This window comes from Anopheles stephensi, chromosome 2 (assembly GCF_013141755.1).
Source record: "Anopheles stephensi strain Indian chromosome 2, UCI_ANSTEP_V1.0, whole genome shotgun sequence".
In the NCBI taxonomy this organism is placed as follows: Eukaryota; Metazoa; Arthropoda; class Insecta; order Diptera; family Culicidae; genus Anopheles; species Anopheles stephensi.
In genome coordinates, this window is record NC_050202.1 from 11,783,549 (window position 1) to 11,810,558 (window position 27,010).

General features: G+C 45.4%; 3 protein-coding genes across 4 annotated transcripts; 1 reads left to right on the forward strand and 2 right to left on the reverse strand.

Annotated features, from left to right (window-relative positions):
- The first annotated feature begins 1,609 nt into the window (after window positions 1–1,609).
- Window positions 1,610–6,298, forward strand: LOC118504009 (ribonucleases P/MRP protein subunit POP1). The gene has a single exon (XM_036037965.1). The coding sequence runs from the start codon at window positions 1,772–1,774 to the stop codon at window positions 4,265–4,267; it is 2,496 nt and encodes an 831-aa protein (XP_035893858.1). The 5' UTR covers window positions 1,610–1,771; the 3' UTR covers window positions 4,268–6,298.
- On the reverse strand, window positions 4,605–8,498 carry LOC118504011 (acyl-protein thioesterase 1). Its single transcript, XM_036037973.1, has 5 exons — window positions 8,052–8,498; window positions 7,814–7,845; window positions 6,826–7,213; window positions 6,601–6,756; window positions 4,605–6,433 (listed from the first exon to the last, which is right to left on the reverse strand). The coding sequence occupies exons 1-5, from the start codon at window positions 8,100–8,102 to the stop codon at window positions 6,401–6,403; spliced, it is 660 nt and encodes a 219-aa protein (XP_035893866.1). The 5' UTR covers window positions 8,103–8,498; the 3' UTR covers window positions 4,605–6,400.
- A 660-nt stretch (window positions 8,499–9,158) lies between these two features.
- Window positions 9,159–26,132, reverse strand: LOC118504012 (F-box only protein 25). Of its 2 annotated transcripts, none has more exons than XM_036037974.1 (6): window positions 25,999–26,132; window positions 22,841–23,898; window positions 12,358–12,411; window positions 11,851–12,277; window positions 11,496–11,767; window positions 9,159–11,408 (listed from the first exon to the last, which is right to left on the reverse strand). In XM_036037974.1, the coding sequence occupies exons 2-6, from the start codon at window positions 22,942–22,944 to the stop codon at window positions 11,198–11,200; spliced, it is 1,068 nt and encodes a 355-aa protein (XP_035893867.1). In that variant the 5' UTR covers window positions 22,945–23,898; window positions 25,999–26,132; the 3' UTR covers window positions 9,159–11,197. The 2 variants fall into 2 exon arrangements, with proteins under 2 accessions (XP_035893867.1, XP_035893868.1); XM_036037975.1 differs by lacking the exon at window positions 25,999–26,132 and adding an exon at window positions 25,314–25,955.
- Window positions 26,133–27,010: the final 878 nt, after the last annotated feature.

Here is a 27,010-nt window from a genome sequence, read left to right on the forward strand (position 1 = left end):
GCTCGCGTAACGCATGGGACCGAGTCGGTCGGTCGGGTTGCCCTCAGCGCGGTACATCATCATGCGCTTCGGAACACACACACTGGGACGGCTTGTAGGTATGCCGTTGGCCACAGTGCTGCTGATGGCCAAGATTGGTCGGGAGGGCAACTGCACGCAAGGGGTCACCAGAACGAACGAGCGTGATAGCGCCCACTGGATCTGTTGGTCCGTCTGTTGTGGTATTTATTTTGGAAATTAAATCACACCATCACACTTAATCTAATTTTTGTTTATTTACTCTTTTTTACCAATTCTAGCCATTTTTTTCATACTATTTATCATTTGCTCTATTTATATCAACTTGTACATATTTTATATTACATTTATTAAATTACAGACTTTTTCTATTAAATTTTAAATTTTTGTTATTTTTTACAGATTTTTGTTAAACTTTCGTTCTATTTCATTCATTGCACATTGGCTTGGATAACCCTTCAAACAAAACAACTCGTAACTTTGTAATGTAATTTTAAATATCGATTCACAATCAAATAAACACAGCGCAACATGCACGGTAGCATGTGCATTTCCGTTGCAAATCTAGAACATTTCACAGAAAGTACGATAATCACACATTTACACACACATTCACCCATAGCGCAGACCACAGTACAGCCAGGGCTGTGTATCGATCCAGAAGGCCTCCGACTCATAAACAACATCGCTTCCTGTGTATCGGTGTCGTCGGCTTGATGCACCCGACCCGATGATGGAGAACATCCATGGTTGGACATTCGCGACCGAGCACTATTTTAGTTGCGGCACTGCAGCTGCACTGCTACCCCGGGTCAACCCCGTTCGCCCATTCTCAACAAAGAATGTTTTGTGTGAATGTGATGCGCATGTTAATGGGCGGCAGAGGCAATGGACGAACTGCATCTGCAGCTGCTGGTTTGCTTCGGATAGGTCGTTGTACTAGTTTTCAAAAGTGGGAGCTGATATTTTTATTAGTCATCGTGGTATTTTGTCGCCCAATGTTTGTGGCATGCGTCATGCATTGAAAGGGGGGCGATATTGGGGTGGAATTCTTTTGTTTGTCTCTAACAATCTCTTTTCCCGTTTAATGTTGAGATAGTAGCACACTAATGATGAACATTCTGGTACAAAATTAATTGTGAAGACCTCTTTATTGATTTTTTGTAAGAAAATGTATATAATAATATCTCAATTTATCTCATTTTTGAAGCTTAAAATCAAATTGGATTAACAAACATCTTCTACAAAACGTTATTTACTCCCCCAAACTCATACAAATTCTCGCAGCGAAACAAAGCGCCAAAATGTATGCAATATCGCGCCAAACTGGCTCACAGCGAGTAAACGGGAAAATACGATTAATTTCCTACTCCCATTTAAATTAGCCTATAATGTTTCTTGATTCATCTCTATGATTATTAAAAGATGCTACAATTCAACAAAACGGAATATTTTCAACTCTAAATAATTTTGTTGAAAAACTGCAAACCCGTTTTTTAGTACACGATGTATGAAATTTAGAACCAAATAAAACTGTCAAATATTTTGCCCACCACCAATGCCCGTTGTGCCTACTGTTTGTTTACATCACACGGAAAACAACGTGCCCGTTGACAGTTCGTTTGAAGACACCGGCTTTGCTGCTTGCTTTCGTATTACTACTACATCGCACCGCAAACAACGTTTACCTTTCTAGCTGTGAAAATTAACTCACCCGAAAGCGAGCTAAACGCCGCACATAGATTGCACCAAGATGCAGTCACACCACGGCCCGTACCATGATGCTGACCGCGGTAGCAAAATGCGATTGCCGTTAGAGCTGAACCCACTCAAATTTGCCGAAAGCCGCAAGGAGGAGGTGTGCCAGATGCTACGCAACATGAGCAGCACAATGCACCAGCGCAAGCTGATGCACCAATCGCTGCCGAACCACATGCGGCGCCGTGCCATGTCGTACGATGCGCGCCGGCTGCCCCGGAAGTTCCGCCACGTGCACAAGGCTCAGTTCAGCAAGAGCGGCGTGTCGGAAAAGAAGAAGCGACCGTCGCGAAAGTTTCGCCGCAAGCCGAAAAACCTACTGAAGGAGTACGAACGGCGCAAGCGAACGTTCGTGTGGATGGAAACGCACGTGTGGCATGCCAAACGGTTTCACATGACGTCCCGCTGGGGGTACAAGATTCCGCTGACGCCGTGCAACAAGAGCTACCGGTCCAGCTATAAGGCCACCACGAAACACTGTCTGCTGTACGATATGTCGTACGAGGGTTGTGTTGAGGTGAGCGGAGAGGAGCCCGTGCTGAGGGAAGGATTCCGGCGGTTGTGTAGCGACCGGGTGGGACTCACCGTAACCGCGAAAGCCTACATGGCCGGGCAACGGGCGGGATACGTTTGGTTGTACGAGGACGGTGCCTATCCGTACAACTGTCTTGGCCGGGTACGGATCGTATGGCGCTCGAGTCGAAGCACCGACGATGAGGACGACGCACAACGGCGCACGGTGTGGATGTTTGCTCATCCATCGTTTTACCGTCAGCTGGTCGAACAGTTGGTAAAAGTGTTTAAGCTGAAAAATGCGCTCCGCAAGACAAACGACACGCTGGAAGACATTACGCGCAATCCAGCGGACATTCGGTGCCCACGGTACAGATCAAAATCGTCCGGTGTGGAGGTGGTGGAGCTAAAGGACACCCTCAATCGGTTCCATCTTACGGGACCCCTGTCGCACGCCACCATCGTTAAAACGTTCCGTCTGTTCGATCCGCCAGAGCAAACGAGCCCAACCGATCGGACGTGGTTTAACGATTTCATCGAAAGCACCCCGAAGGGCAAGAAAATTCTCACCCATCAAGCGAACTATTGGGCGGACATTAAGGATCTAACGTCGCCGGGCGAAATTAGCCCAGGTGAAGTGATTGCTCTGATCGTGCAGGATCCACGCTTGAATCGTCCGAACTATCGCACCAAAGCACTGCCCGGCGTTCCCGCCCGTTACGACTTCACCGAGGGCGTTCCTGCGGAAACGGTTAAACCCCGTGCCATCCGCAGCTATTCACCCCTGTGGGACGGACCGACCCGGAAGCGCATTACCGAGGAGATGAAAACGACCCACGAACTAAACCGGTTTCGTAAGGTCGAAACGCTCGTCCCAGGTGAGCTGTGCGTGTCGGACACGCGCCTACAACCACTGCCGATCCTTTTGCTCCAAACACCCGGCTCACAGGATGCCGGCTACAAGCGGCTCGGGTACGGTGCGGGCTGGGATGTAATCGTGCCCGGCGGATACGGGCTAGCCGTATGGCATTCGCTTGTAATATGGGGCGCCAAAGCGGTCGGCCAGCAGGAGCTAAACATGATCGCGCTCGAGTCCGGGCACGATCGGTCCGGTGTGCCGGACACCCTGCTCGGCAGGGATGAAGCGACCCACAAACACCAGCAGTCATTGGACCGATACTTTAAACGCCCCAATAACAAGCGCGTTAACTACACCAAGCTCGCCATCGCGTCACCGTTTCGGTGCCCCTGGTCACAGCTGGTCCGCGAGTGGAACGGCGGCTCAAAGGATGACGGCCCCGAGCAGCGACCATACTTTGTGGTGCGCGATCTAGAAACGTTAGTCCAGCTAAGGCTCGCCCTGGATCGTAAATTTAACATCCAGTCCATTGATCTTTCGCCGGACGCGCTCATTCCGGTACTGCTGACGCTGAAAACGCGTGGCAATCCAGGTGATAATGCGATCATCTGTCTACCGAACCGTAGCGACTTCCGGTCAAACAAACAGAACCGCCTTTCCTCCATGCACGGTCCAGTGTACGTGGAACCGGTCCGTAAGGATCCGCACGGCACGGAACGACTCGCGCTACGTGCCCAACATCTCCGCACACTGAAACGTTTGCGGAACCGCCGTATACGGGAAAAGAAACGGCTGCAGCGGGCCAAACCGGGCGTGTTGGTACGCATCCCGAAGGCAAACAATCGAGCGCTGGTCGAGGAGCAGCTGAAGCGAATGGCGGACCTGTGGCTACCGGCAACACCGGCCACCGTGCGCAACCAGTGCACCCGGGAATGCTTCGGATACATGACGCAGGGCGGATTTAGTCTGTCGGAGGGAACTGTCAACGGGATCGGATATGTGACGGCGAAGGGATTGGTGAAGTTGTTCAAAATCTGCACCAAGGGTAAGCTGAAGCTGTTGGTAAGGGGAACGCGTACGCGAGGCTACCGGTTTGCCACGATGCGAATAGCATGTTAAAGTGTTAGCACGATCATTAGAATTACACGAACTGCCTATATGTTGATGAGCAAGAATATCTCCAGAATAAAAAAAACGCTTTAAGATGCATAAAAGCGGTCTGTATGGGTGTGTTTTTGTTTTTTAACCTAAAATATATTATTAAATCTCTTGCGATGCACACACACAGACACCGGAATTCAGATTACATTATAAGTAGCAGATGATTAGTAGTTGTTCGTCTTCTATACGGATTGCCGCCCTGTTGTAGAAGCCTCTTCCTCATAGCATGTGTGTTACGGTCCTGCCCTCGAATGGTGTTGTTGTCTGTTGTGAAGTCGCAAACCCCAAAACCTGGTTTGTTCGTGAGTCTTTGAAGAAGCATTATACTTTTATTTTCCTCTTTAAGGATTGCCGGAAGTTAGTCAATTGAAGAAAGGAAAATATAGCCCTACGGAGAAGTATTTGTTTGTCAACAAATGGATAACCGCTCAGCTAGTGATGGGCAAACTGAGTCCGATTGGGTGAATCAGTTAAATCTTAACAATGACTGAGATGATTTCAATCATCACTAAGAGTAATTTCAACTCTCTTATGATTTGACTCTCCCTGCCGACTAACCACTCTCACTAAGCACGGTTTAACTCACTCACTCTGATGCAATTCACTTTACTGAGTGGTCATTCCCATCGCTACGCTCAGCTTCTTTCCTGGCATCCTGGACATAGGTTACTATGTTACATTACTGTGAGTCGTCAAATCGAAATCAAGCGGCCTTCCACCATCAAGCGATTGGCTGGTTGTAGCTAAGGAAACGTAGCTAAAACGTAAGATTGAAGTTTATTCACATGTGTTATTTAAATTGTCCTCATGCTGATTGACATTACGGGGTTAGAATTCTACCATTCTCCTTAGTCTCTTTATGGGGCCACAGTACCTAGAAAGACTTCAGACGGAGGTCTATCTTATGTGTTCTGGTCAGTAAAACACTCGCTCTAGATGGTAAAATTAGAAAGGAAAAATTCGATTGAACTAAAGGAAAACCTCGCATTGGACGAAATCTAGTTGCAGCAAGAGCATATTCCCTAGAGCAAGGAGAAATGTCTCATTAATACTATAGACTACAACTCCTATTCTCGATTTTGGGACTGTTGCGTGTTGTGTGTATGACTAAAGAGAAATCAAAAGTTTCACTTTTCCCTACGTACCCTTTTCCCGCCCTAGTTTTATCGGCTTAGATTGCGTTCAATTGCCAGCTCGTGTGTTTCAATACTTGTATGTGTGTGTGTGTTGTTTCCCTTTTTTTTAATCTTCCCTTTCCTAGCTTTTTCCTAGCATTACTACACCCCTCCCCAGCCCTGTTTCTTGTATACCTTTTTTTTCGATCTCGTTTGCTTGAGCCCTTTCTCCGTATGTATATATAGGCGTTTAGGTCACATATTATCACGCACGCAAGTTTTTTATCTAATATAACGTAGTGTGGCAACGTGTCTCTACAACACAAAATGCACAGTAATCGTAAGTAGTTTTATCTTGCCACCGGTCTACAAGCGATAAGAACCCTCGGTCCCGCCTGAAACTTCTATTTGCCCATCACTACGCTGCTAAAGGGCCCAGATAAAGGGGGTTGGCCTTGGGAAGGATGTTGCAATCTGATTCTTCTCTTCCTTTATCGCCACATGAGCTACGAAAAATAGTGCATGAAAATAGTGTGTGTGTATTTGTGTGTTTTTAAAACATTGACTCAGTTTCTGTATTGTTTTGCAGTCCTCATGTTTTAGTATTTTTTTGCAACTTTCATTTGGCCGTTTTATCCATTTCCTTTCCTTCTTCTACTTCTTCTCATGATTGCTTTCAACAAACGTCTCGCGTACTACTTTTAAATCGCGCTAGGGTTAGTCATATTTACGTCGCGTTCTCGAGTTTTACATAAGTTGTTGTTGCATGCTCTATTGCATTAACAGAACATTGTGTGAAATATTTTTTTTTTTTTGTTTTGCGAACCGATACACTACATTTGGATGCTAATATTAATGCTTTTATGTCGCAAACATTACCTCCTCCTCCTCCTCCTTCTTACGGGTGCGGCTTTCTTTTTTTAACGAATGTAAGCGAACAAGCTGCCGAATAGAGCCGCCGGAGCCAGCCAGGGCTTCACTGGCGAGGAACATGATCATCGATGAATTTCTGCAATTAGGAAAAAGGTGAGCGGGTGATTTATGTTTAGGAAAAATCCGATTATCAACCATAACTTTAAAATTGAACAATAAAAAAAATCTTGACCTTCATGTAAATGGTAAAAATAAAATAAAAACCCTTTGGGGATACCGTCCCGTACAATCGTCCACTCTCACCTTCATATCGCTCAATTCGGCATCACAGGAGCTGTGGCCCAGCCCTTGGTACGTTTGAAAGTGCGAGTTCTTCATGAACGATTTCAGCACACTGGACGATAATTGACCAAACTTGTAGAACACGATCGGATCACAGTCACCGTGGCACTGAAGGACCTGTTGCGGTGAAAAACAAAATGAAAATCAAATCCTGACCAATTCCCGTTCGCTGGTTCGCTTGCTTACCGGCACCGTATCCGGACACTTTCGCACACTCGGGAAACTTTTGTGCAGCGGCAACCAGCACGACAGTGCCATCACGCCGGCCAACGGTTCAGCAAACGTAAGCCCGGCGTACAGCGCCAGTGCGCCACCCTGCGAAAATCCACCGAGCATAATGCGGTTCGACAAGATGCCCGCCTTCATCTCGCTCTGGATCAGCTCGTGCACGTAGCGAGTCGCCTTCTTGATGCCTTCCTCATCTTCCGGGTCGCTGATCGAGATCGATTTCAGATCGAACCACGAGTTCAGCCGAAAGCCACCGTTCATCGTAACCGGCATGTTCGGTGCGGTCGGGCAGATTACCTTCATGTCGGGCGTACGGAGCGCTCCCATCGAGGTGGCCCAACCGTGGCTACAGGAATAGAAGAATAAAAAATATAAACCAAATTATGAACAAAGACAAGGACGGCACAGAAATTCCTGCTCGCTCGCTCGCATTAGAATCGTTTTACACGTGAAGCTTTTCCCTGCGAAGGCACCCAACCCACAGCCCGGCCATGAGGGTGACAATGAAATTACATAATTAAATCAATGTGTCCACATATAGAGCAGAGCGCGTGAAGCCTTTTAGCAAAGCGTGCCACATCCACGCAAGGACCCTCCGTACAGTACGGCCGATGGTCGATCTGAAGGTCACTCTGTGTATGTGTGTGTGTATGTTTGTGTGAAAATGTCACCACGAACGGGAAAATATGTTTTCATAATGCTACTCCATGCAGTGCAGCGACCTGTAACTGCCACCACTGGTCTTTACATGTTCGGGAGGCTAACTAGTAACTGGTGGAAAATTGATTTTCTCTTTTCCATTTCTTCGCGGCATTTATCACCACCACCTTTGCTACACAGGCTAGGCCGATGGCAAATGGTTGGTTCCTCCTTTGCTAATCGCGCTCTTGGGGCAGACTTTATTTTTCCCACAGGCACTACCCCGTCCGCCCACCGCCAAACATACCCGGTATCGCCAAGGCCATGAAGGAAGATTAGCTGCAAGGGGGAAAATCCGTGCGTGAAAGAAAGAGAGAGAGAGAAAAGGAGAAAGAATGTGAGATAAGAAGCGGTTCATCAAAACATCGATCGGGAGGATGTTTTTGCAGATGCAGCCCTCTAGTTTCTGCTCCCCTCCCCAACTCCCCCTCCCTCTCCCTCCGGAACTGTGATGAACAGTCCGATTAGAACTGCACCCCACTTACCGTGGATGTGTGCTTCGCCACCGATGGAATGATAACAGGTGCTGCAGCCATTCCGGCCAATTACGGTGCTACTACTGTTCGGTTGTTTGGGGCTCTTGTTGGCGCTGTGTTTTCTCAGCAAGAGCTGACGATGCAAGCCGGAAAACGGTGGTCGCTCCTCACAGAGGACGGGATTTTCCTTCCGTATTTGTTTATCTCGACACGCAAACCTTTCACTGAAAATTTCACACACAACGCACGCACGCACGAAACGACAACGGTGAATTGAATTTTTCCCTTGTGGCTCTGTGCACGCCTTTTCCTTCGTGTTTGCCTATTGCTTGCGGTACCAGCTTTTCCCGACGCTTACCACCAAACGCACGAAGTTTGCACAAATTTGCCGAAAATTGGAAACAAACGCACGACAGATTGACAGCCAGCACTGACACAGTGTGTGGTTTCAGGACGTGAGCAGTGACAGGTGGTTGACACTTTACGAAACCAATTTACTCAAAATGTTAGTTTTCTGAAAGTATGACACATTTTTAGTGTAAAATAAAAATATTACATATTTAGCGCTGATGACTTTTGAACAAGAAGCATTCCAAGAAAAAAAGAAAAGTTTGACACGACTGACGTTTGTTGTTTTTGAAATTTCAAATAAAATGCCCTACATAAACGTAAAAGAGCATTATCAAAACTTAATTATTATTCAGACAATTCTTGCTACTACAGAATGAATGAGCAACTAATATGGAAAACTAATAATTTTGCGACAACATTATTTGGCAGGTGGCTGTTGTACAATTTGAAAATAACCGTTAGTCTACCGTTAAAAAAATTAGTATTTCTAGTGCAGATGAAATTGTTTTTAAGTTCTCAATCTCATACAACTGTTAAATAAAAACGGTTGCTAAAGGAATCTTTCATCAGAACTGTTGTTTAAATCCGCATACGCTTTACAAGATTGTGTCAGGGATTTCCAGAGCCTGCATGCAAAAACACGTTTAGCATGTAAGCGTCAGGATTCTTCTGTGCAGCCCCGAGTATGTAGATGGCCGGGAAATTTAAAGAAATCGCTTCTGCCAACCGCCACCAATTTTCGGAATTGTTCAAGAAATAAAATACTGAAGTAGTTATATCGTAGTAGATTTACTTAAAATCTTCACTTGTCGTGTAGTGATATTTTGTTTTCTGGTTGTAATACGTATGTACTTGTTGTTCTCTACCTCTGTTTCTGCTGCGCATGTCTCGTCTTCTCGCTAAGCTTGTTTCTCCAATTCGACTCCAATCCGTTGCGTCACGGGTGATTTTGAAGGGAGCTTTTAGCTCTTTCTACGTCCTCCACCAGAAACACTCTATGGAACACACTACTAAGCGTTTTGTAGATTAGTTCGATGAAACGAGAAATGAAGGTGGAATCTATCATTCCAACACGACCATCATCAACACGGACACAACGCAACGCGAGAAATTCAGAAACGGCATTGAAGAGAACATTCAAATAATCAATTATACTACAATGAAATCATCCTTTGCTTGCGCCGTATAGAGAGGAAGGATACTACTTAGTCTACCGATATGACGACGCTGCCTTTGAGGGTGATGTTTTGCCCTGCTATATGTGCGCACCACCGTCAGTATGCTGAACATGAAAATGGAAATATGCTACTACTGTGGGCTACTTTAACGAGGACAGCAAACAGAACATTTGGTGTAAGTCAATTCAATCATGTACGGGGCTACCGAGGCCCTTGTTGGAAGTACTACTGTGTTCGCTCCCTCCGCTCCTTCAAAGAAAAGCTAATCCGTTCGAAGTTCACTTAAAAAATCCCCCAAAAAGCGGTCGCGTCTCTATACGTAAAATGTGAATATGCATGTTGCATATGTTAAAAATTAACCATCCGCTTCCTACTACCTACCTCCTCTTCTCCGAAGCTTCTTCTTCTTTTTTTTGTTCGCATTCTATTATCACATAATTTCTACAACGACGCCGATCTCATCATTCCCCTTAAGGGATTTTCCACGATGCACAGCTAAAACCACCCCCCTAGATACTATCATTCTTGCTTGCTCTTCCGGATAATATCATCGAATAAAGATCATTACGGTATGAAAAAGTGCGGATCGACCCCACCGATTGGAACACAGCTGGAACAACCGAACACTGCATGCTGCTGCTGCTACGCTTATCACAATTAGAGATTAGAGAAAACATCATTGCATCATTAAAAAGTTACCGGTTTCTCGCTCTCGTTTAAACACCGTAAGAAATGGCGACAAAAGGTAATCACATTTGCAAGATAGTATAGCTATAGCTTTGAAGTGTAACTTTCCTATAGAAAACGGTCGCGAATAGCTTATCGTACGATATAGTGTTTTCGGTATGAAAAAGTATATATTGTGTGAGTGTTGTGGTGTGAAAAATGGGCCAAATTTTCCTGTACGAATCCGTCACGTATTGTCCAAGTCGTGCTACTCCTCTCACCTATCATTTTCTCTCCGATCGAATGGGAAATCTAACTGAATTTTCCGATCTCTTTCCCGCTGTACGAACACAGAAATAGATGACGGGACATTAAAAGGGTAAATAGTTTAGCACACATCTGCAATTATGCGCAACTACTAACGGGCTATTTAAATATGGGCCTGCTGGCTTTTGAAAATAGTTCTTCTGCTTTTTGCGTGGTTTTGGTTTTCCTTTCGCCCAAAAATATTTCTCTGTTTTTACTTTGTTTACGAATATATATATGTGTATGTATATAGGTAGATTTTTTTTCGCATCTCTTCCTTATAACAGTGCTTCTCGCTCAAGCTGTGGGGTCGGTCGTGTTCGGCTTTATAACGCACGTGTCTCAGTTCTGTTCCTTTCCGTTCGCTCGATCGATCGATCGATCATCATGGACACTCTTGTCGCACCGATTGGTTTTGTCCAGCAAACGTCTCGTACATGAATCCCTTTCTATCTGGTGAACACACAATTTACGTTCGCTGGTTTGCTCTCATTTTCAGATAGAAAAATATAAATATTTCATATTGTATAATAATAGTGAAGATTGTTGAGTGGCTTTCCAGCCACCTACGAGAGGAGTCCTGCGCCCCTCCCTCGGGAGCGATGACACAGAACCGAAACGGTCGAATTTTGAACAACGGGAACAGAACACGTCTTACAGCGAAAAGTACTGCAGAAACTTGGCCGGTGGTACGGGTTGTGTTTCGTTGCTATTGCTATTGCCGGCTTCCTGTACGCGCTGCCGAAAGTCGGGACACTGGTCAACGATGCACGGATGCCCGGCCGACGGCCAGAACAGACAACGGCACAGCCGACAGAAGGCTAAAATTTCCGCATACTGTAACTCCTCCCGAACTCCGTACATTCTGCCGTAAAAAAAACGAATGAGGAAACGAATTTTACTGGCAACTTCATTCAGGAGAATCGTAGCGCGTATAACTGGGAGCACTTACTTTCTCAAGGCATGATAGATCGCTTGCCAGTTACGGTGTCGCTCCTTCGTATCCTGCAGAGACATCTTCTCTAATATCACATCGATTTGTTGCTTAGTAAACTGGTATTGTGACAGCTCGCGCCAGACGCGCTGTTCGGAGATGAGGGCCGCCATCAGCGAACAGGCCGAAGCCGACGCTTCCAGATCCTTGTAGTCGGTGATTCGGAGTATGATTTCCCGCACACACTCCTCGGGCAGGTCGTGTAGTTTTGGACGTATGTTTGGACCGGGCTGGAGAGAGAGAAATAAGAAAGAGATTCGCATTATCAATCTATTCCACCATTGCAGGACACACCATCATCACCAACATCTACCTCCTTAATTTCAATCTGACTAGCTATATCCTGTATGCGCTGGATCGTTTGCACGTGCTCCGCCCACAGCGTTTGACTGCCGAGCGGTTTGCCCCAGCACTTTTGATTCTCCTGATTTAGCAGCGCACGCAGCTGCTGCACCAGCCCTCGCAGCACGTTAATGTTTTGCTGCGATTCGCCCACGTGCATGGCCACTTCCTCCAGCATCTGAAGCAACAAACGTTGTGCACCGCCCGGAAGGCTGGTGATACCTTTGCCGGACACGACCAACCGGAGCAGCGCACACACGTAGTTAAACCGGCGGCCGTCGCGTACCGAGCTGCGGAAATCTAACCGCCGTACCGCTTCGCCGAGCCCATTGAAACCGGCAATCTCGCGCGTACACTTCAGTGTGATGTGACAGTGGGGCGGAACTACTTCGTTGTCACTGAAAGCAGCCAAAAAAAAACAAAACAGTTGGTTGTCAAACGTCAATACTTAGATGTCAACGCATAGTAGTAGTCATACCCATTCTCATTATCGTTTTCGGTATCGCTAGTATTGCTGCACTCCGAAATGCACCTGAAATGAAGAGAATGAATTATATGATAGTACTAATTCCGTTAAGACAACTTCTGGTAGATATTTCGTGAGCATAAAATTCCCGCAACTCCCACGGTTGAACATAGATTTTAGGGTCTTCCAACTAGTATAAGATCCTATGGAGGCTTTTAGTCCAGACTGCTAGAAAGCCACACATCTTTGGAATTTCAATAGGAGGTTGCGCTGCATCCTACAGTTGAGCTCTCTCTCTCTCTCTCTCTCTCTCTCTTTCTTCTAGGTCTAACAACCCCTTACTATAAGGGTCATGCCTACCATTTCCGGCTTACTGGGCATAATGATACCACGTAGTTGGATAGGCAGTCCTCGCTACGGGGAAACGGTTCGGATGGGATTTGAACCCCGGTCCTCTACCACCGGGACACGGCCCCAAGTGATTGGGAATGTGATTGTTTTTCTTTAACACTGCGAACCATTAGACTACGAGGATTTGGTCTGTCCTTTCTTCTAGGCGGCGGGATTTCCAACATACAAAGCAATATCCTCAATCTGTATCATCTCTCAATATACCGATGCATACCGGATGGAACATATCGCCGTGGATACGTATTCTTCGGCCAGACCAATTTAATCACGCTTAAATAACCCATGATTCTTGGACCTTAATATCCCGTAGATACTTTATACAACACATCGCACACATCTAGAGATATGCTTGGCAGAGTTCTGAATGATTAGAAAACTAAAAAAAAAACTTCTTCAGCTTCTATCAATTTAATACCTAAACTCGTTGTAGGTTCTGAAGTAGAAATTAAAAGTTAATACTAAATCAACTTATTTGCCTTTTTTCCACCCTTTGTTGATCTGACCATGTGACATTCATTGGGCTAATTGCATCAGAAAAAGCCCTGGTAAACGACTCGCAGCTTTTATTATACCTAGAGAGCATCGATTAATACTCCAATGGAGCAGTTGTGATTCAACGGTGGTCAACGCATTGTTGCACACAGTACGTCACCTCCAGAAAAATAATTGTTTCCACACACACACACACACACACACACACACACACACACACACACACACACACACACACACACACACAAACAGAAGCTGCGCGGAGTGGTACGCGGAACGGTGTTGCATTGATATCGCCGATGCGTAACGGAGGCAGCACATCCATCGATTTTAACACGCTGTCTGCCGGTCATCCACGCTTAGATGCAATAACCGGTGTTGTGGCCGTTGCTTGCTCGATGCGTGTGTCTAACATCTCGCTCGAACTCTCGAGACGCAGCGCCACGGTTATCACGGTTTGACGTTCAGAAAAGCCTTGCAAACAACCGTTTGCATCATCGATCGATGCCGAAAGGAAAGGAAAATCGCGGTGGAAAACGCTCGAAGGAAGGAGAGCACATAGTTTGCACCAGCGGTCGTTCATACGATCGGGGATACTGGGGGATGGAGAACGAACCGTCGGTTTAAATTGCACCGCCAGTGATAGGCAATATTGAAATGGAAATTCAATCACTCTTTCTGTATCTCTATCGTAGCCGAAAGCACCTGAACGAGGGAAGGAAAATATTTTATTGCATTTTTACTCTTACTACACTAGGTTGGGGTTCGCGTTCCGGAAGCAAAAACTCTGATAGTAACAGAACACTCTGATGCAAAAGCTTTTCTTCGTGATTAATAATTTATTGTCTTTACATATTTTAATACTTTTGAAGGGCTGATAGATGCGACAGCGGTGCCGGTCATCACACGGCAGGACCAGGGCCAAATCTCCCACCTGAGCCGTTCCCCCACAGTGAGGACTGACTATTAAACTATGCAGTATCAATCAGTCTTCTTCTTTTTCTTTGGCACAACAATCTCGAGAGCCTTCTCGGCCTGGCATTAATGGCTCTCCATGACTTGATTTTAACCGTAGTAGCTGGATAGTCAGATCTGCGTACGGGAAACCGGTCTGGATAGGAATTGAACCTCGGTCCAGCCGTGTGAAGACATGCGCCTCGGCCACCGGACCGCCCCAAAGTCTGCCCAATAAGTCTAGTAAGCCAGAAATGCCAAAAAGCCTAAGAGATCATTAAGCCCAAAAAGGAGAAGAAGAATGGTTTTGAAGATACGGATTAACTAATCCATCAAAGTCTTTCTTGTAAGTCTCCACAGCGCAATAATGATTATTTCTATTTACTCCTGTAATAAAATAACGATATTTTAGAAAATCCCCATGCCTTATTTGATGTAGACGTCCGAATCTACCATAACTACTTCATGATGCCTCCAAATCAACCAGGAAAATGATGATGAAGATGAAGTACATCCCCCCGGCAAAATGTAAAGCCTCCTTTTCCCCCAACGATGCTCCATTTACATGACAAACTACACGCACGCCATATACAACCCTGCGCGATATTGTTGATTTACGATCATTTGGATGGCAAACAGTCTTTCCGAGTTTCATGCAAAAGCTTCCAACACCAATCTTCTCTCTCTCTCTCTCTCTCTTCACAATCATCATCATCAGCGTCCGAAAGAAGAGGCAAACCAGGATCGAATCCAACGCTCGTCCGTATGATGTCACGTCTTGCGAGCGGAAAGTGAAATCCGCGGCAAGAGCAATTAAGTCCGCCCAGCCGAAAGAAAGTAACAACAGACAAACTCGGCTCGGATGTGGAGGGTAATTTGTTTTCCCGCCAGTGTTTGAGTAAAACCTTCTTGTGCTGCCGCTGCAGCGCTGAAGCATTATGGCCGGCGTAACAATAAACGGCGCCAGCCACTCGAATTGAAGGAGGTGTCGATCAATTCGAATTAAAGTAAAAGCGTATCAAAACTAGCCGTTTGAGGGGACGGTAAAAGAAAAAGGGTAATCAAAAGCAGCAGCAACAGAGTTCCTGAAGCATATAGCTATTGGAAACTAAACTGTGCAATGGGTTTAGCTTTAAAATTATAGTCCCATGAAGTTCCATCGTCTCTCGCGGATTGTGCGGAAGCTATGGTTCACAGTCCTTGAATCTTTAAAATAAATGTCTCCAATGTGCCTAGGAAAACAGTTATAGCGAATTATTTGACCTACTTTTATGTGAACTATTTTCTACCCAGCTCAGCGTGCTTCCTTTTAGGGACAGTATAACGGATACTGCACGGATTTGGAGAATCCACCAAGACCGCCACCAACACTAAATACTTATATCCGGAATGCCAAAAATAACCTTGACACACACAGTAGGAATCAATGATATATTGAGCTTCACATTTGCTCTACCTCAACTTCAATGGATGGCTTAAAGATTACTGCCATGTGCCTTCGGTGGATAGCATATCTTTTTTCCGACTCAAGTTCGAGCAGCACGCCAGCAGATGAAACATGTCCTAAGCCACCTGGTCTTATCTAACCGATTCTTCACTATCATCACATTACCAAGTCGCGTTCATCTCCAATGGCACACGATTTCTTTACCAATTGATTGAACGGGTGGAACATTTTAACCTCAGAATCACGTAGCTGCTTGATCGAGAAGGTTATATAGTGCCTGACCATGGCAAGGTTCTTTCCATACAGCACGAACCACGGACCGGTGACGGACAGGTGACGAAGTTAGTTTGCGATGAAAAAGATCATGACGAAGCGAACCACAGTCGGTATAGTGATCGTCATGCTGCATCTACTGCAGCGTTGTAGTGCTACCAATGTGACAACGACGGTGGTGATGAACGATGAAACATCTTCTACACCGAGTGCAACACTGCAGCCTAACTCATCGATCAGCAGCACATCATTTGGCGTGAGTGAAAATAGTGACAGCTACGTTCAAAATGGAGATCCAAAAGTGTCTACTGATGCCGTGTCCTCTACCAGTACTACTACTACTACTGCTGCTGTGGAAGCTGCAGAACAAGTCGCCAACACTTCTCCAACAAAAGAACCGTCAACGTATTCTCCTCTTATAGCGAATGGCAATGGAACCGCCTCTACACAGAGTACAACAGTGACTGACTCTGATCCAGCAACTCTGTTTCCTATTCAGAATAACGCCACGTCTTCCAACAGTTCATCGGACGACCTAGTCTCATCGTCAAAGGTGAATATGACGGATGATAGTGTGGCAAAGATGGACAAAAGTGAAGTTGGTACCGACGCACATGGTTCAATTGCAGAAACGGAGGTTGTCGATACGAACAAATCGGAAACGCAACCGGAAACTACGAACAAGGAGGATCAAATCGAAAAGAAGGATGAAGCAGGTGTAAAAATAGGCGAAGCAGACGTACGGGATGATGATGATGATGATGATGAAAATTTTTCCGAACCGTTAATTACGATCAACAGTGATACGGAAAATAGTGAAACGTCCAATACAAACAGTAAAGTGGATCAAACGCCAAAGGAAGAGGATGGGATTGAAGTGGAGCTACTAGCAGATGACATGCAAGAGGACATTGTACAGGACGACGATACTGCAAGTGAAGGTAATGATGAGGTTGTAACGCAGTCATCTACAGAGGGTACTTCAATTGCGCCGAATAATGCTACTGAATCTACCACTAAAACAGGCGATGATAATAGCTCGTCTGATACAGGTAATGTAGCTACCACGCAATCAGGCAACGGAACTAGCTTTAATGAAACCGAACAGCAAACAAATGCAGCGCAGGGTGAATCATCGAAGGATCTCGTGCAAGCACCTCCAAATGGAGACAATGGAACAACGTTCATGCAAAATAACGCAAATCCATTCCAAGCCCTTAATTTCCCCAATTTTGGAGCATCCAACACTGATCTTGGTAACGGTACGGCTGGACTCGATCAAAGTACTAGTACACCTACTACACCTGTTCCTTCAGATATCCACAATGCGTCGACGAGTGTTGATAACGCCCCAAAATCTGGTAGTGCTTCAAACATTCCCCAGTCGTTCGGCGGGTTCCAAGAAGTGCAACTCTTAGCCGCAGATATTAGTCTCGATGAACCAGCAGATCAGGGTTTGGACAAACACAAAACTGCTACCAATAACCAAAACGATGATTCAGATTCGAACCCTAACGAGGAATCTGGTGATGATAACGATTCCAACAGCGAACCTAAACTGCCAGACTCTGATGGAATCTATTCAGGGTGTAATACTTCCCTCTGTGAAAGCTCGTACAATCAAACAACCTTTAATAATACGAGTGATGCACAAAACGACCCGGACATCATGCCAAATCTACCAGATACATCAGTTGGTTCGCCATCTAGCAATGGATCTCAATCGAATCAAGCCAATGAAGACAATTCACCGGCTCTAGATACAACAGTTGGCAATACTCCAGCCAACGAGACACTTGATCCAAACGCTTCTAGTAAAGCGGCTGATGAAGTAGTTAGAGAGCAAGACCCTGATGAAGTATCTGAAGATGGTGATGGTGGCAATCCTATACCCGTTTACGAAACGCAAAATCCTCAAGAAAGTAATAGCACACTCCCACCGCAAGGACCAATTATACAGGAGAAAGAAACGAAAACCAATGGACAACAGTTTAACAACACGTATCAGGTGCCTCCTGGAAGTGTGTTGAAGATTCTTTTCGAAAATGGTGAAATAGCCTCCGTGTCTACAGACCCTCATCCAAATCAAGAATCTGCAGCAATTGAAGCGAACGAAGGTGACAAGCAGCGGGATGCAACGTCGAATGATGATGCTGAGCTTTCCAAAGCGGAAGAGCACATTGAGCTATTAGCTGATGACTTCGTTTTCGGGGAGGATGAAAACGGAACAGCTGGAGAAGCAGACCGGCAAGATACTTACATCACAACCACCACCTTCAAACCTTACTACATTACGGAAAGTTATGAACCGAAACCAGCATCAGCAGGATGTCCGTTTTCTGTCAAAACCTCAGCAGACACTAAAGAACCGAAAGAAGACCAACAGCGAACTATCGAACATCGTCCCGACGATCAGATCGATGAAGATCCTTACTATTATGGGTATGACCCGTTCTGTCTAACGAGACATCACGTGCTCATTCCGGCTATCCCCGTAATGCTTCCGCAGTGGTGTTTCGTTCCGGATACGCCTGACTTTATGTGTCCCAGATATGACCTGGGCTTTCACATTGCATTCGCACACGAAACACAGCGTGACATGTACTATCGCTGTGTGTACGGTCAGGCGGTTATGCTCAAGTGTCCCAATCTGCACTACTGGGACGATGAGAGAAAGATCTGCACGCTGATGACTGACTTTAGCCACTACCAACGGCATCACTCACATCGATCGCATCAAACGCTGCACGATCAAGCGACCCACCATCACTGTCAGCAGTGTCGGCGGAACTTTCTGCGTCCACAGGATCTCGATCCTACTGCACAATGTTCCGATCGAATGCTACTAGCCTGCAACACGGACGGTACATTGTCGGTGTACGAATGTCCAGGATTTTATTACTACGACCGACACATTCAACTGCGTTGGTACGCGGATTTGGAACGGTGCGATTATCCAGCGGATGGAGATGGTCCATGGTCTCGATAGTTGCATCGCTTCAAAAGTATCCCAAATGGGACAACATCTCTAAAACAACATAAGAGAACAGGGCACATATCAAAATAATAATAAAGCACACAAGTGCACACAGTGGATGCGATATACTTTAAATTCATCCCACGTAATCTCTACAGTAGCTATTCTCCCAATAACAAGTGCACTTCAACAAAATAAAAACATGTCTGTGGTGAACGATAGCGCGTATTTTTGTGATGAGAAAACAACCACCGTGCAAACTTTATTTCTGATACTCCCTAAGAGCACCCTGTAGGAGTATGCACACCGCGAGGTTCAAGTTCTACGCCGAGCTATTGTTGTACGCGATTGTTTACATAACGGTGTCATCATAAAAGCCGCGGCAGGGAAGAACTGGGCGAGGAACTTCGCATCGATTTGACACTCGCGGTTCAGCTGGAACACCGCCGTGAGTGATGCACCGAACGTGCCTGAGCGGAAAACGGCAACGATGTGCGTTGGTGCGTTGTGCGGATCGTTATGTCCAAATAGGTAGAAACAACAACAAGTAATAATACACACACGCCAACGATAGGCGGCGATTGGTGTGGGGGACAAAGTTTCAGTAAAAAGAAAATAATTAAATGAATAAATTAGGCGTCTCTAAAAGTTTGCCCTAAAACACCTAGAAGTATTTTATCAACAGCAAAGTCCTGAACAACTCTGTTGAAGTTGCCTTGGACTCCAAGAGATGAGTTGGAATTGTTTGTATCCGTCCTCGTGTCGGCAGATTTTGTAGAACATCACCTTATTCGAATTCGTATCAAGCTACATGACACTTACAAATTCCTCAATATTTAACAGGGAATTAAAGGCCCCCGGTGGACTTATTATATAAGTACAAATTCCCTAGCGACCAAGTCCGTGAAGACTTATTACAGATCAGGACGTCGTAGTCTCAAATTCAGATGGAATGATGGTGTAGATGCGACAGCGGCCCTGGACTTCACACGCCGTTCCGCCATAGTGAGGATTGACTATAAAACTGTGCGGTGCCAAATAAGTCTGGTAAGCCTGAAATGGCAGGTATGACCTCGTTGAGGCATGAGGTCGTTAGACCAAGATGAGATACAACGGGGAATTAGAGGCTCCCGTAGACTAATCATGTCATGAGAATTTCTCCAGACAACCATGTCGGCAAAGCCTTTCCAAAATCAGATGGAAAAATAATGTTGAATAATCAACCAGAACAGTGACCAGGATGCTTTAATAAAAAGGAAACAACATTAAATAATTTTCAAGGTAGCTCTTCTTAATAGATCGTAAAGTATTATTCCAAGCAAATGCTATGCTAAAGGATACATAGAAGATATTACGATAAGACTGCTTCACTCTAGGGTTGATAACCAACATATCTCATCTGTCAGTTAGCTGTGACATTTATCTTTTACACTAAGACCGTTGGAGCTTATGGCTATTAGAAACTCCTTTGTTTCAAGCTGTTTTCACACAGAATGAAATATTTGTCTGTATCTTCTAAATGGTCAACATTATTTCTATGGTATATGCTCTTTCACAAGGTGCAAAACCAACTCCAAACTTTCTAGCACACCCAACGAAGCATTGCCAGAGTGTAGAGGCTGGCTTCCTACCATAAATCGATTCGAACCACCGCTCGGCGTTGTCGCGCATCGTTCTCTCGTGGATCATTGTACTGTTTGTTTACTTTTGCAGCTGACTTGCGTTCATCGTCTCTGGCTTTCTCTCTTGTGCTCTCGCTCCCCGTGACTCATGCAGGGCGCATTTTACGCCGTCTTTTGTAGCGAGATTCCCCCTTCGATGCTCGCGAGACTCACTCGCGCGAACAACCCGTTCGAGAGAAACGGCGAGCAAAGAACGTTCATTAAACTCAGCTGACCGTTGTTGTTGGCATCAACGATTCCACCAACATAGCGGGCGTTTTTTTTTTCTCTTCTGTTAGCTCGTTGTTGTTGGTTGGTTTGTTGTTCGTTACGCATGTGTATAGTAAAATAGCTAAACAGCACCGATACCGATGAAAAACAAGGTTCTCGCTTCTGGTGCGTTTGTGTGGAGCGGAACAAAGCCGTGGAACAATGGCTACAATACAAAATATGTCCCGGCATGGTTTCAAAAGAAGAATATTGTGCCTCGCATATGGAAATTCGGTTTAAAAAAAAAATAGACAAATTTAAGTTGGCGAATAAATTGGCTAGAACACTTCTTCTTCTTCTTCCTTGGCACTACAACCGCGACAGGTCTCGGCCTGCCATTTCTGGCTATCTGTGACTTAATTTAACCCATAGTAAAATAGTCAGCCCTGCGTACGGGGAGGCGGTCAGGATGGGATTTGAACCCCGGCCCTGCCCCGTGTGAAGACCGCCGCCGCTGACGCCTCTGCCACCGGACCTCCCCATCGGCTAGAACACTAACTTACTGAATTATTATAGCCAAAATTCTCCATCACTCAAGCATGCTACATAATTAGATAACATGATACGGATTACCCAGGCAACTGTTGGAAAATCCCGTCTGATATAGTCATCTCCATATGTTTTTTTCTTCAGAATCTTCCTCTTGAGATCCTCAAAGTTTGGAACAATTGACTTGCTATATCATAATCCACTTGCTTAACATCCAAAGTCACTCTTGTTAATATAGACTTTAACCCATGAAAAATAATTCTCAAATCAAAGCTACTTTCCAAAGTACATAAATGATGGTTGGACGAAATATTAGTGCCATGACCAGGATCCCTTGCGACTAAGAAACAGAGCCTTCCCAGAAAATCGAAAAAAATCCTCAGAAGTGAGGAAGTTCTTCGTTGCAAAGTTAATTAATTCTTCTTCCTTGGCACTACAACCTCAAGAGGTCTCGGCCTCCCATTTCTGGCTTCCTTTGACTTGACTTTACCCGTAGCAAAGTAGTCAGCCCTGCGTACGGGGAGGCGGTCTGGATGGGATTTGAACCCCGGTCCTGCCGTGTGAAGACGGGCGCCGCTGTCGCCACTGCCACCGGACCGCTCCAATCTTGAACTAATCAACTGTATAACGCAACGTAGAGTAATGCAGGACATAATATTGGTGCCGTGACCAGTATAAATGTGTCCAGTAGGCTTGTTCCAGAGTCATCACAGACGTTTTTTTGCAATCGGTATAAACTCAAACAACTCAATCGGCATTTTAATACAATTTAAAAATGATCAATAAATTGCTTTCTTATCAATTATAGACATCAAAACATTGTTTCTAGCAAAACATTGTTTATCTGATTACCAACAGCAAATTACCAAAACCATTATCAATTGAAGAGAAACACTTCGTTCCAATGCATTTTGTTTTTGTTTTTTCGTAGATAAAAAAGGGTCTTAGTCAACGCCACCAACCGAACGTCAACAGGTGAAGCGCGTCCAGAGGTGGACAGTGGAAGCCCTCACTCGTGTTTGCTGCAATAACTCCATATGAGAAGCGTGCTGCAATATCAAACGGTTGGGTTGGTCTATGCCGTTCCTACTGTTGTTGGATTCACTGCTTCCACCTACTATTGCTCACTGGATGAGTCATTAAATTTAATTGGATTACGACCCGACGAGAAACTAATTATGACAGCATAGCGCGCCGGACCATGTTTCGGACCAGATTATTGGTGTTTGGCCACGCAATCGAGAATGTGTGAGACGAATATTAACGTTTTTGCGATTTAGCCACGTTTACAGCTTCCCATAAAGAATCGTTACTTACAAAGAGAAGCAATACGTCAACTTGCGCAATTTAGAGACCCCCTGAGAGTGGAGACTTCAGGAAACTAAGAGTCACATTGTTATGTAACCCTCTCCCAAACGGATGCACTCTTCCAGACACGCGAACAGGAAATCAAATACGTTATTGCCAACGAAACTAAGAAAACACAGATACTTATGCTACTACTTAGTTCTTCGGTCTTACCTTTTCCGCTTGACACACTCGAGCACCTTCAGCTTTTCCCATCCTTCGTCAGTCTTCACCCAGGAATCTCCCGGCGAGCGCCAATCTTTCGAAATGAAGGGCATCCCGGTTCACCAGCTGGTTCGCCTATCGCCTATGTCGGTACCAACACTCACTTGGTGCGCACTTAACACGTCACACTCCCGAAATGTCACGGCGTGCAAGATGGGTGTGAAAAATGGAAAAAAAAGCTTTCCTTACAACACAAAACTGCACAAAATACTGGTTTTGCCGCACACACAATGGCGACGCGCCGTTCTCGTCTAGATGTAATCGATACACGGGAAATTTAAACAATTTTCACAGCCTGCTGCACGCAGTTTCAAGCTTAGCACGCTTGGATCTTCTTCAAGGAACGGTACGTTGTTGGCGGAAATATCTTCACAGAAGACAGCCGTGCGCGCGATTCCGTGTTACGATGATGGCATTAAACGTTTTTCCACCTGCGTTGACTACTTCACCACACACACCGAGCCACAAACACTATTAATGATGCTGCAAATGTACTTTCTCTCTATGCAACAAGGGCGATGCAGTTTACGCGCGGGGCGAGTTGGGGTTTGTCAGCTTCTTGCGCTGGAAATCTCTTGTAATTTGCAACGGTTTCACTCGGGATAATCACTTCTTTCTGACCGGGCGGAGATATGAGACCGGGCGAGAGATTACGCGGGAAGGGAACAAACGCGGAATCGTCGTCAACAAACTTACAAACTCAACACAACCAACCAACCAACCGAGCCCGACCGACCGACCGAGAAGGGTAGCTGTTGTAGTATTAGCTTTCGCTTTTCGCGTGCGCGTCTTGTATCTGCGCCCCGCCGTGTGTTTTTACTACCGTGACCTCGATGTTTGAATGTCGAATGGGCCGGCCCTTTTCCTACTCAGGGTTGGTATGTCCGTACGGGGTTTCTTTATTCTAAGCGCGACTCGAAGTGACCCTTCTCTTTAGTGTGCAAAGTTTGGAGGAATTTTCATGGTTTTGTTTTCCGGCACCAGCATCAGCAAGAGTCAGTCGAAATCTGTAGGAAGTAAAGGAATGAAATGGAGTTAGGGGGAAAACATATCAAATAAGCTTGGTAGATGAAGCTGGATAGAGAAATCTGAAAGCCCTTTGCCCTTAGAGAGATGAGCAGAGCCTAGAGTTCCAGATTCGGAGGGGCAAGCTTCTAAGACCATGGGTCCTATCAGTTGCAACATATCTCTAGGCATATGTTGATTACATAGATATAGCTTGTTTGAGGTACTAAGGCGAAACAGAAACATGCCCATGGGTCGAGATTCTCAAGAAGAATCTTCTCTTCCTTCCATTCCTTTCTTGGCACTACAACCTCGAAAGGTCTCGGCCTGCCATTTCTGGCTATGGAAGACTTGATTTCCCTCGGCACTTAGTCTGGATGGGTTGTGAACCCCGGTCCTGCCGTGTGTAGACCGGACTGCGAAAAATCTTCTCTACTCAATCGAAATGCCTCGACGGACAAAGCTAGGGCCTGTATGTATAGTTCAATTATTTACAGACTCATCGGAATCTGTCCTGCACTCTGTCTGCATTGTAAAGGGACATACTCCGAAGGAACTAGGACCCTGTATGGTCCCTGTATGTGTGGAAAGACATTGGAAGAATTGTGAAGACTGTTAAAAATCTTCCAAATTGAAGATGAAGTGATGGCGTTAAAGGATCCACTTGAAAGGTCGAGTCTCCGGCCTGTGAGTGGTATCGAGGGCTTCCACAGCGGTCCATCATGTCCGCGAAACCCTTCGTAAGGTTCCCCATAAGCCCTGAAAAGCATTCCTATGCAATTGCACCGGGAAACGTTCAAATGTCAGTCAACGACACGTTCGTCGTCCTATTTTCGGACGTTCAAACTGCGTCCTGTACCCTCTCCGGTACCTTCACTATTACCATTCACATTGGGGATTGCTATATGTTTGCTACCTATTTTCCTACACCTCTGAATGGAATCCAAAAGTCGGTCTACCTTCCCTCTTCTTTGAACCGCTTTTCTTTATGTAATCTATTTTGGAGTCACACAACTCCGCCCGATGAATCCCAGCGTCAGTTTTCCCATTTTCCATCTTAAACCGCGTCGACAATCGCGGCTCCTCTTCGGGCTAGAATCTTCGCACAAGCTCGACCGTGCATCCCGTTCTATTCTTGGCGTATGTGTCGGGAGAGGAGACTCGCGCTTCTTCGAGGGGAATGCATTTCTTCTCCGTCTGTTTCATTAGCAAGTGCACCCTGCTGCACGAGAGATGCATTTGAAAGTGCAGAGCGCAAGAGGCGAGTGGCCGCGTTACAGTAACGCTCAAACCTTTACTACTTCACGCACTATGCACGTGCAGCCGCTCTAGGGTTGCGTTGGAAAAAAAAGTTTGCCCCAAACGCACACGCACACTCACACACACTGACGCATAAACGCGTGTTGCCAATATGTACCTGTCACACGCGCACGCAAACACGGTGTGCTGTTCTGTGATCTCTTTGTTTATGATTTTTCCACAGCACGCTACGTTGCTCGATAGTTTTTGGCAGTTTCCGTACACAAATTATTATTATTTATTTTTGTGGGGAAACAAACACATAAGTTTGACATTTAACCAAAAATAAATTAATTACAAACAGCTTTCAGTACACACTATAATGCAAGGGGCTAGCAAACAGAGACACACACGTGTGTTAGGAGGACCAACATCACTATATCACACGGCTGCCCTTTTCAACACACAGGACACTTAATGACGACGTAGGCATATCAAATGTGAGAACAAGCAAAAAAACTTCATCCGTAGAAAGGCGATTTGCGTCGTCGATTTCGAACGGATTTAGATGTCTGCCTGTTTTACTGTTTCCCGCTGCCACTTCACACTCTTCACTCCCTCTAATCTCCTGAAGTAGTTGGTTTTCCGTTCAATATCGGTACACGACACACGGAGAGCGGCGCAAAACGGTGGCAGGAAAATTTGCGATGCTTCTAGCCACCAGCTCCCAGCAATACGGGCATCAATAAAACCTCTGGCCCAGGGGGGTTTCACCCTCCCAACATTCAACGCTGCACAAGTTGGACACACAATACCAGGGAATGCAATTCACAAAACACTTTCGGGCTGGAAATTCAACCTACCGAAACGCGCTTGGCTGATGGAGATTTTTGCGGACATTCACTTCCACAGTACAACACAGTATGCAGAGGAGCTACATCGTACGTTTTCGTGAACCCTTCACAGTGTGATTGTGTGTGTGTGTGCGCGCTCGTTGGAGCTGTTGCTATTTTTCTGAGTAATTTGTTGTGCTGTTCCACTCTCGCGTTCGCTCGATGTGCTTCCTCTCTCTCTTCTTTTTCTAGTTCTATTCGCATGCTCTATCTCGCTCGCACGGTCTCCGTTTTCTTACACCAACCGACTGTTCCAAACGGAATGGAACTAATGTTTTCAAATAACGCCAGCCATTTGTCTGCTTAATTGTTGCAACAGATTTCCTTCTCTGTGTGTGCTTCATTGATAGAAATATTTCGCCATTTGCAGCGCATTCGATACGATTCCACGAAATTACACAATTTGAATTACACTACAAATCGTGCGAGAGAGAGAGCGAGAGAGGCGTTTGCACAACGAGAGAACACACTTCAGGTGAGCTATATAGCTGCTCACCAACACTACCACCGCTACCTTCCAAAACCAGGAAATGGATAAAATTGTTTGATTCTGCTATTGCTAGAACTTGTTTTTTCACCACTGGTTCGTACCTTTGGTATGGATTTATTGTCATATACCTCAGTTTTTATGCGAAACACCACGTTTTAAGAAATCGGATTACATTGCCCACCTTTGATCTGTTCCTGCTGCAACGGAATGGAAAAACAAAACAAAATCAGCTGTAGCCGAGCGTGTGCGCTAGTGTGCGTGTAATGTTTAATTCTCTTTGTTGTGTGTACAGATAACGTCAAGAGTAGTCGTACAGTGTAAACATTTGCAGATTTCAGCCTTATTTCCAGCATTTGAAAATTAAAATCGGGTTTACAATAGTTTTTGAAGCTGTAAAGAAAATAAGAAATATAACGAAAATGTTGAACAATTATATTTTCAATCAAAACAAACGTGTTGAGCTAGGGGGACCTTTGGGCCCAAGTAACATTT

Coding starts and splice junctions, on each gene's coding strand:
- LOC118504012 (XM_036037974.1), bottom strand. CDS start 22,944: ATGCCCTTCATTTCGAAAGATTGGCGCTCGCCGGGAGATTCCTGGGTG. Junction 12,412..22,840: donor GAGTGTGTCAAGCGGAAAAG/GTAAGACCGAAG, acceptor TCTTCATTTCAG/GTGCATTTCGGAGTGCAGCA. Junction 11,768..11,850: donor GTCAGATTGAAATTAAGGAG/GTAGATGTTGGT, acceptor CTCTCTCTCCAG/CCCGGTCCAAACATACGTCC.
- LOC118504011 (XM_036037973.1), bottom strand. CDS start 8,102: ATGGCTGCAGCACCTGTTATCATTCCATCGGTGGCGAAGCACACATCC. Junction 7,214..7,813: donor CATGGCCTTGGCGATACCGG/GTATGTTTGGCG, acceptor CTATTCCTGTAG/CCACGGTTGGGCCACCTCGA. Junction 6,757..6,825: donor AGTGTCCGGATACGGTGCCG/GTAAGCAAGCGA, acceptor TCACCGCAACAG/GTCCTTCAGTGCCACGGTGA.
- LOC118504009 (XM_036037965.1), top strand. CDS start 1,772: ATGCAGTCACACCACGGCCCGTACCATGATGCTGACCGCGGTAGCAAA.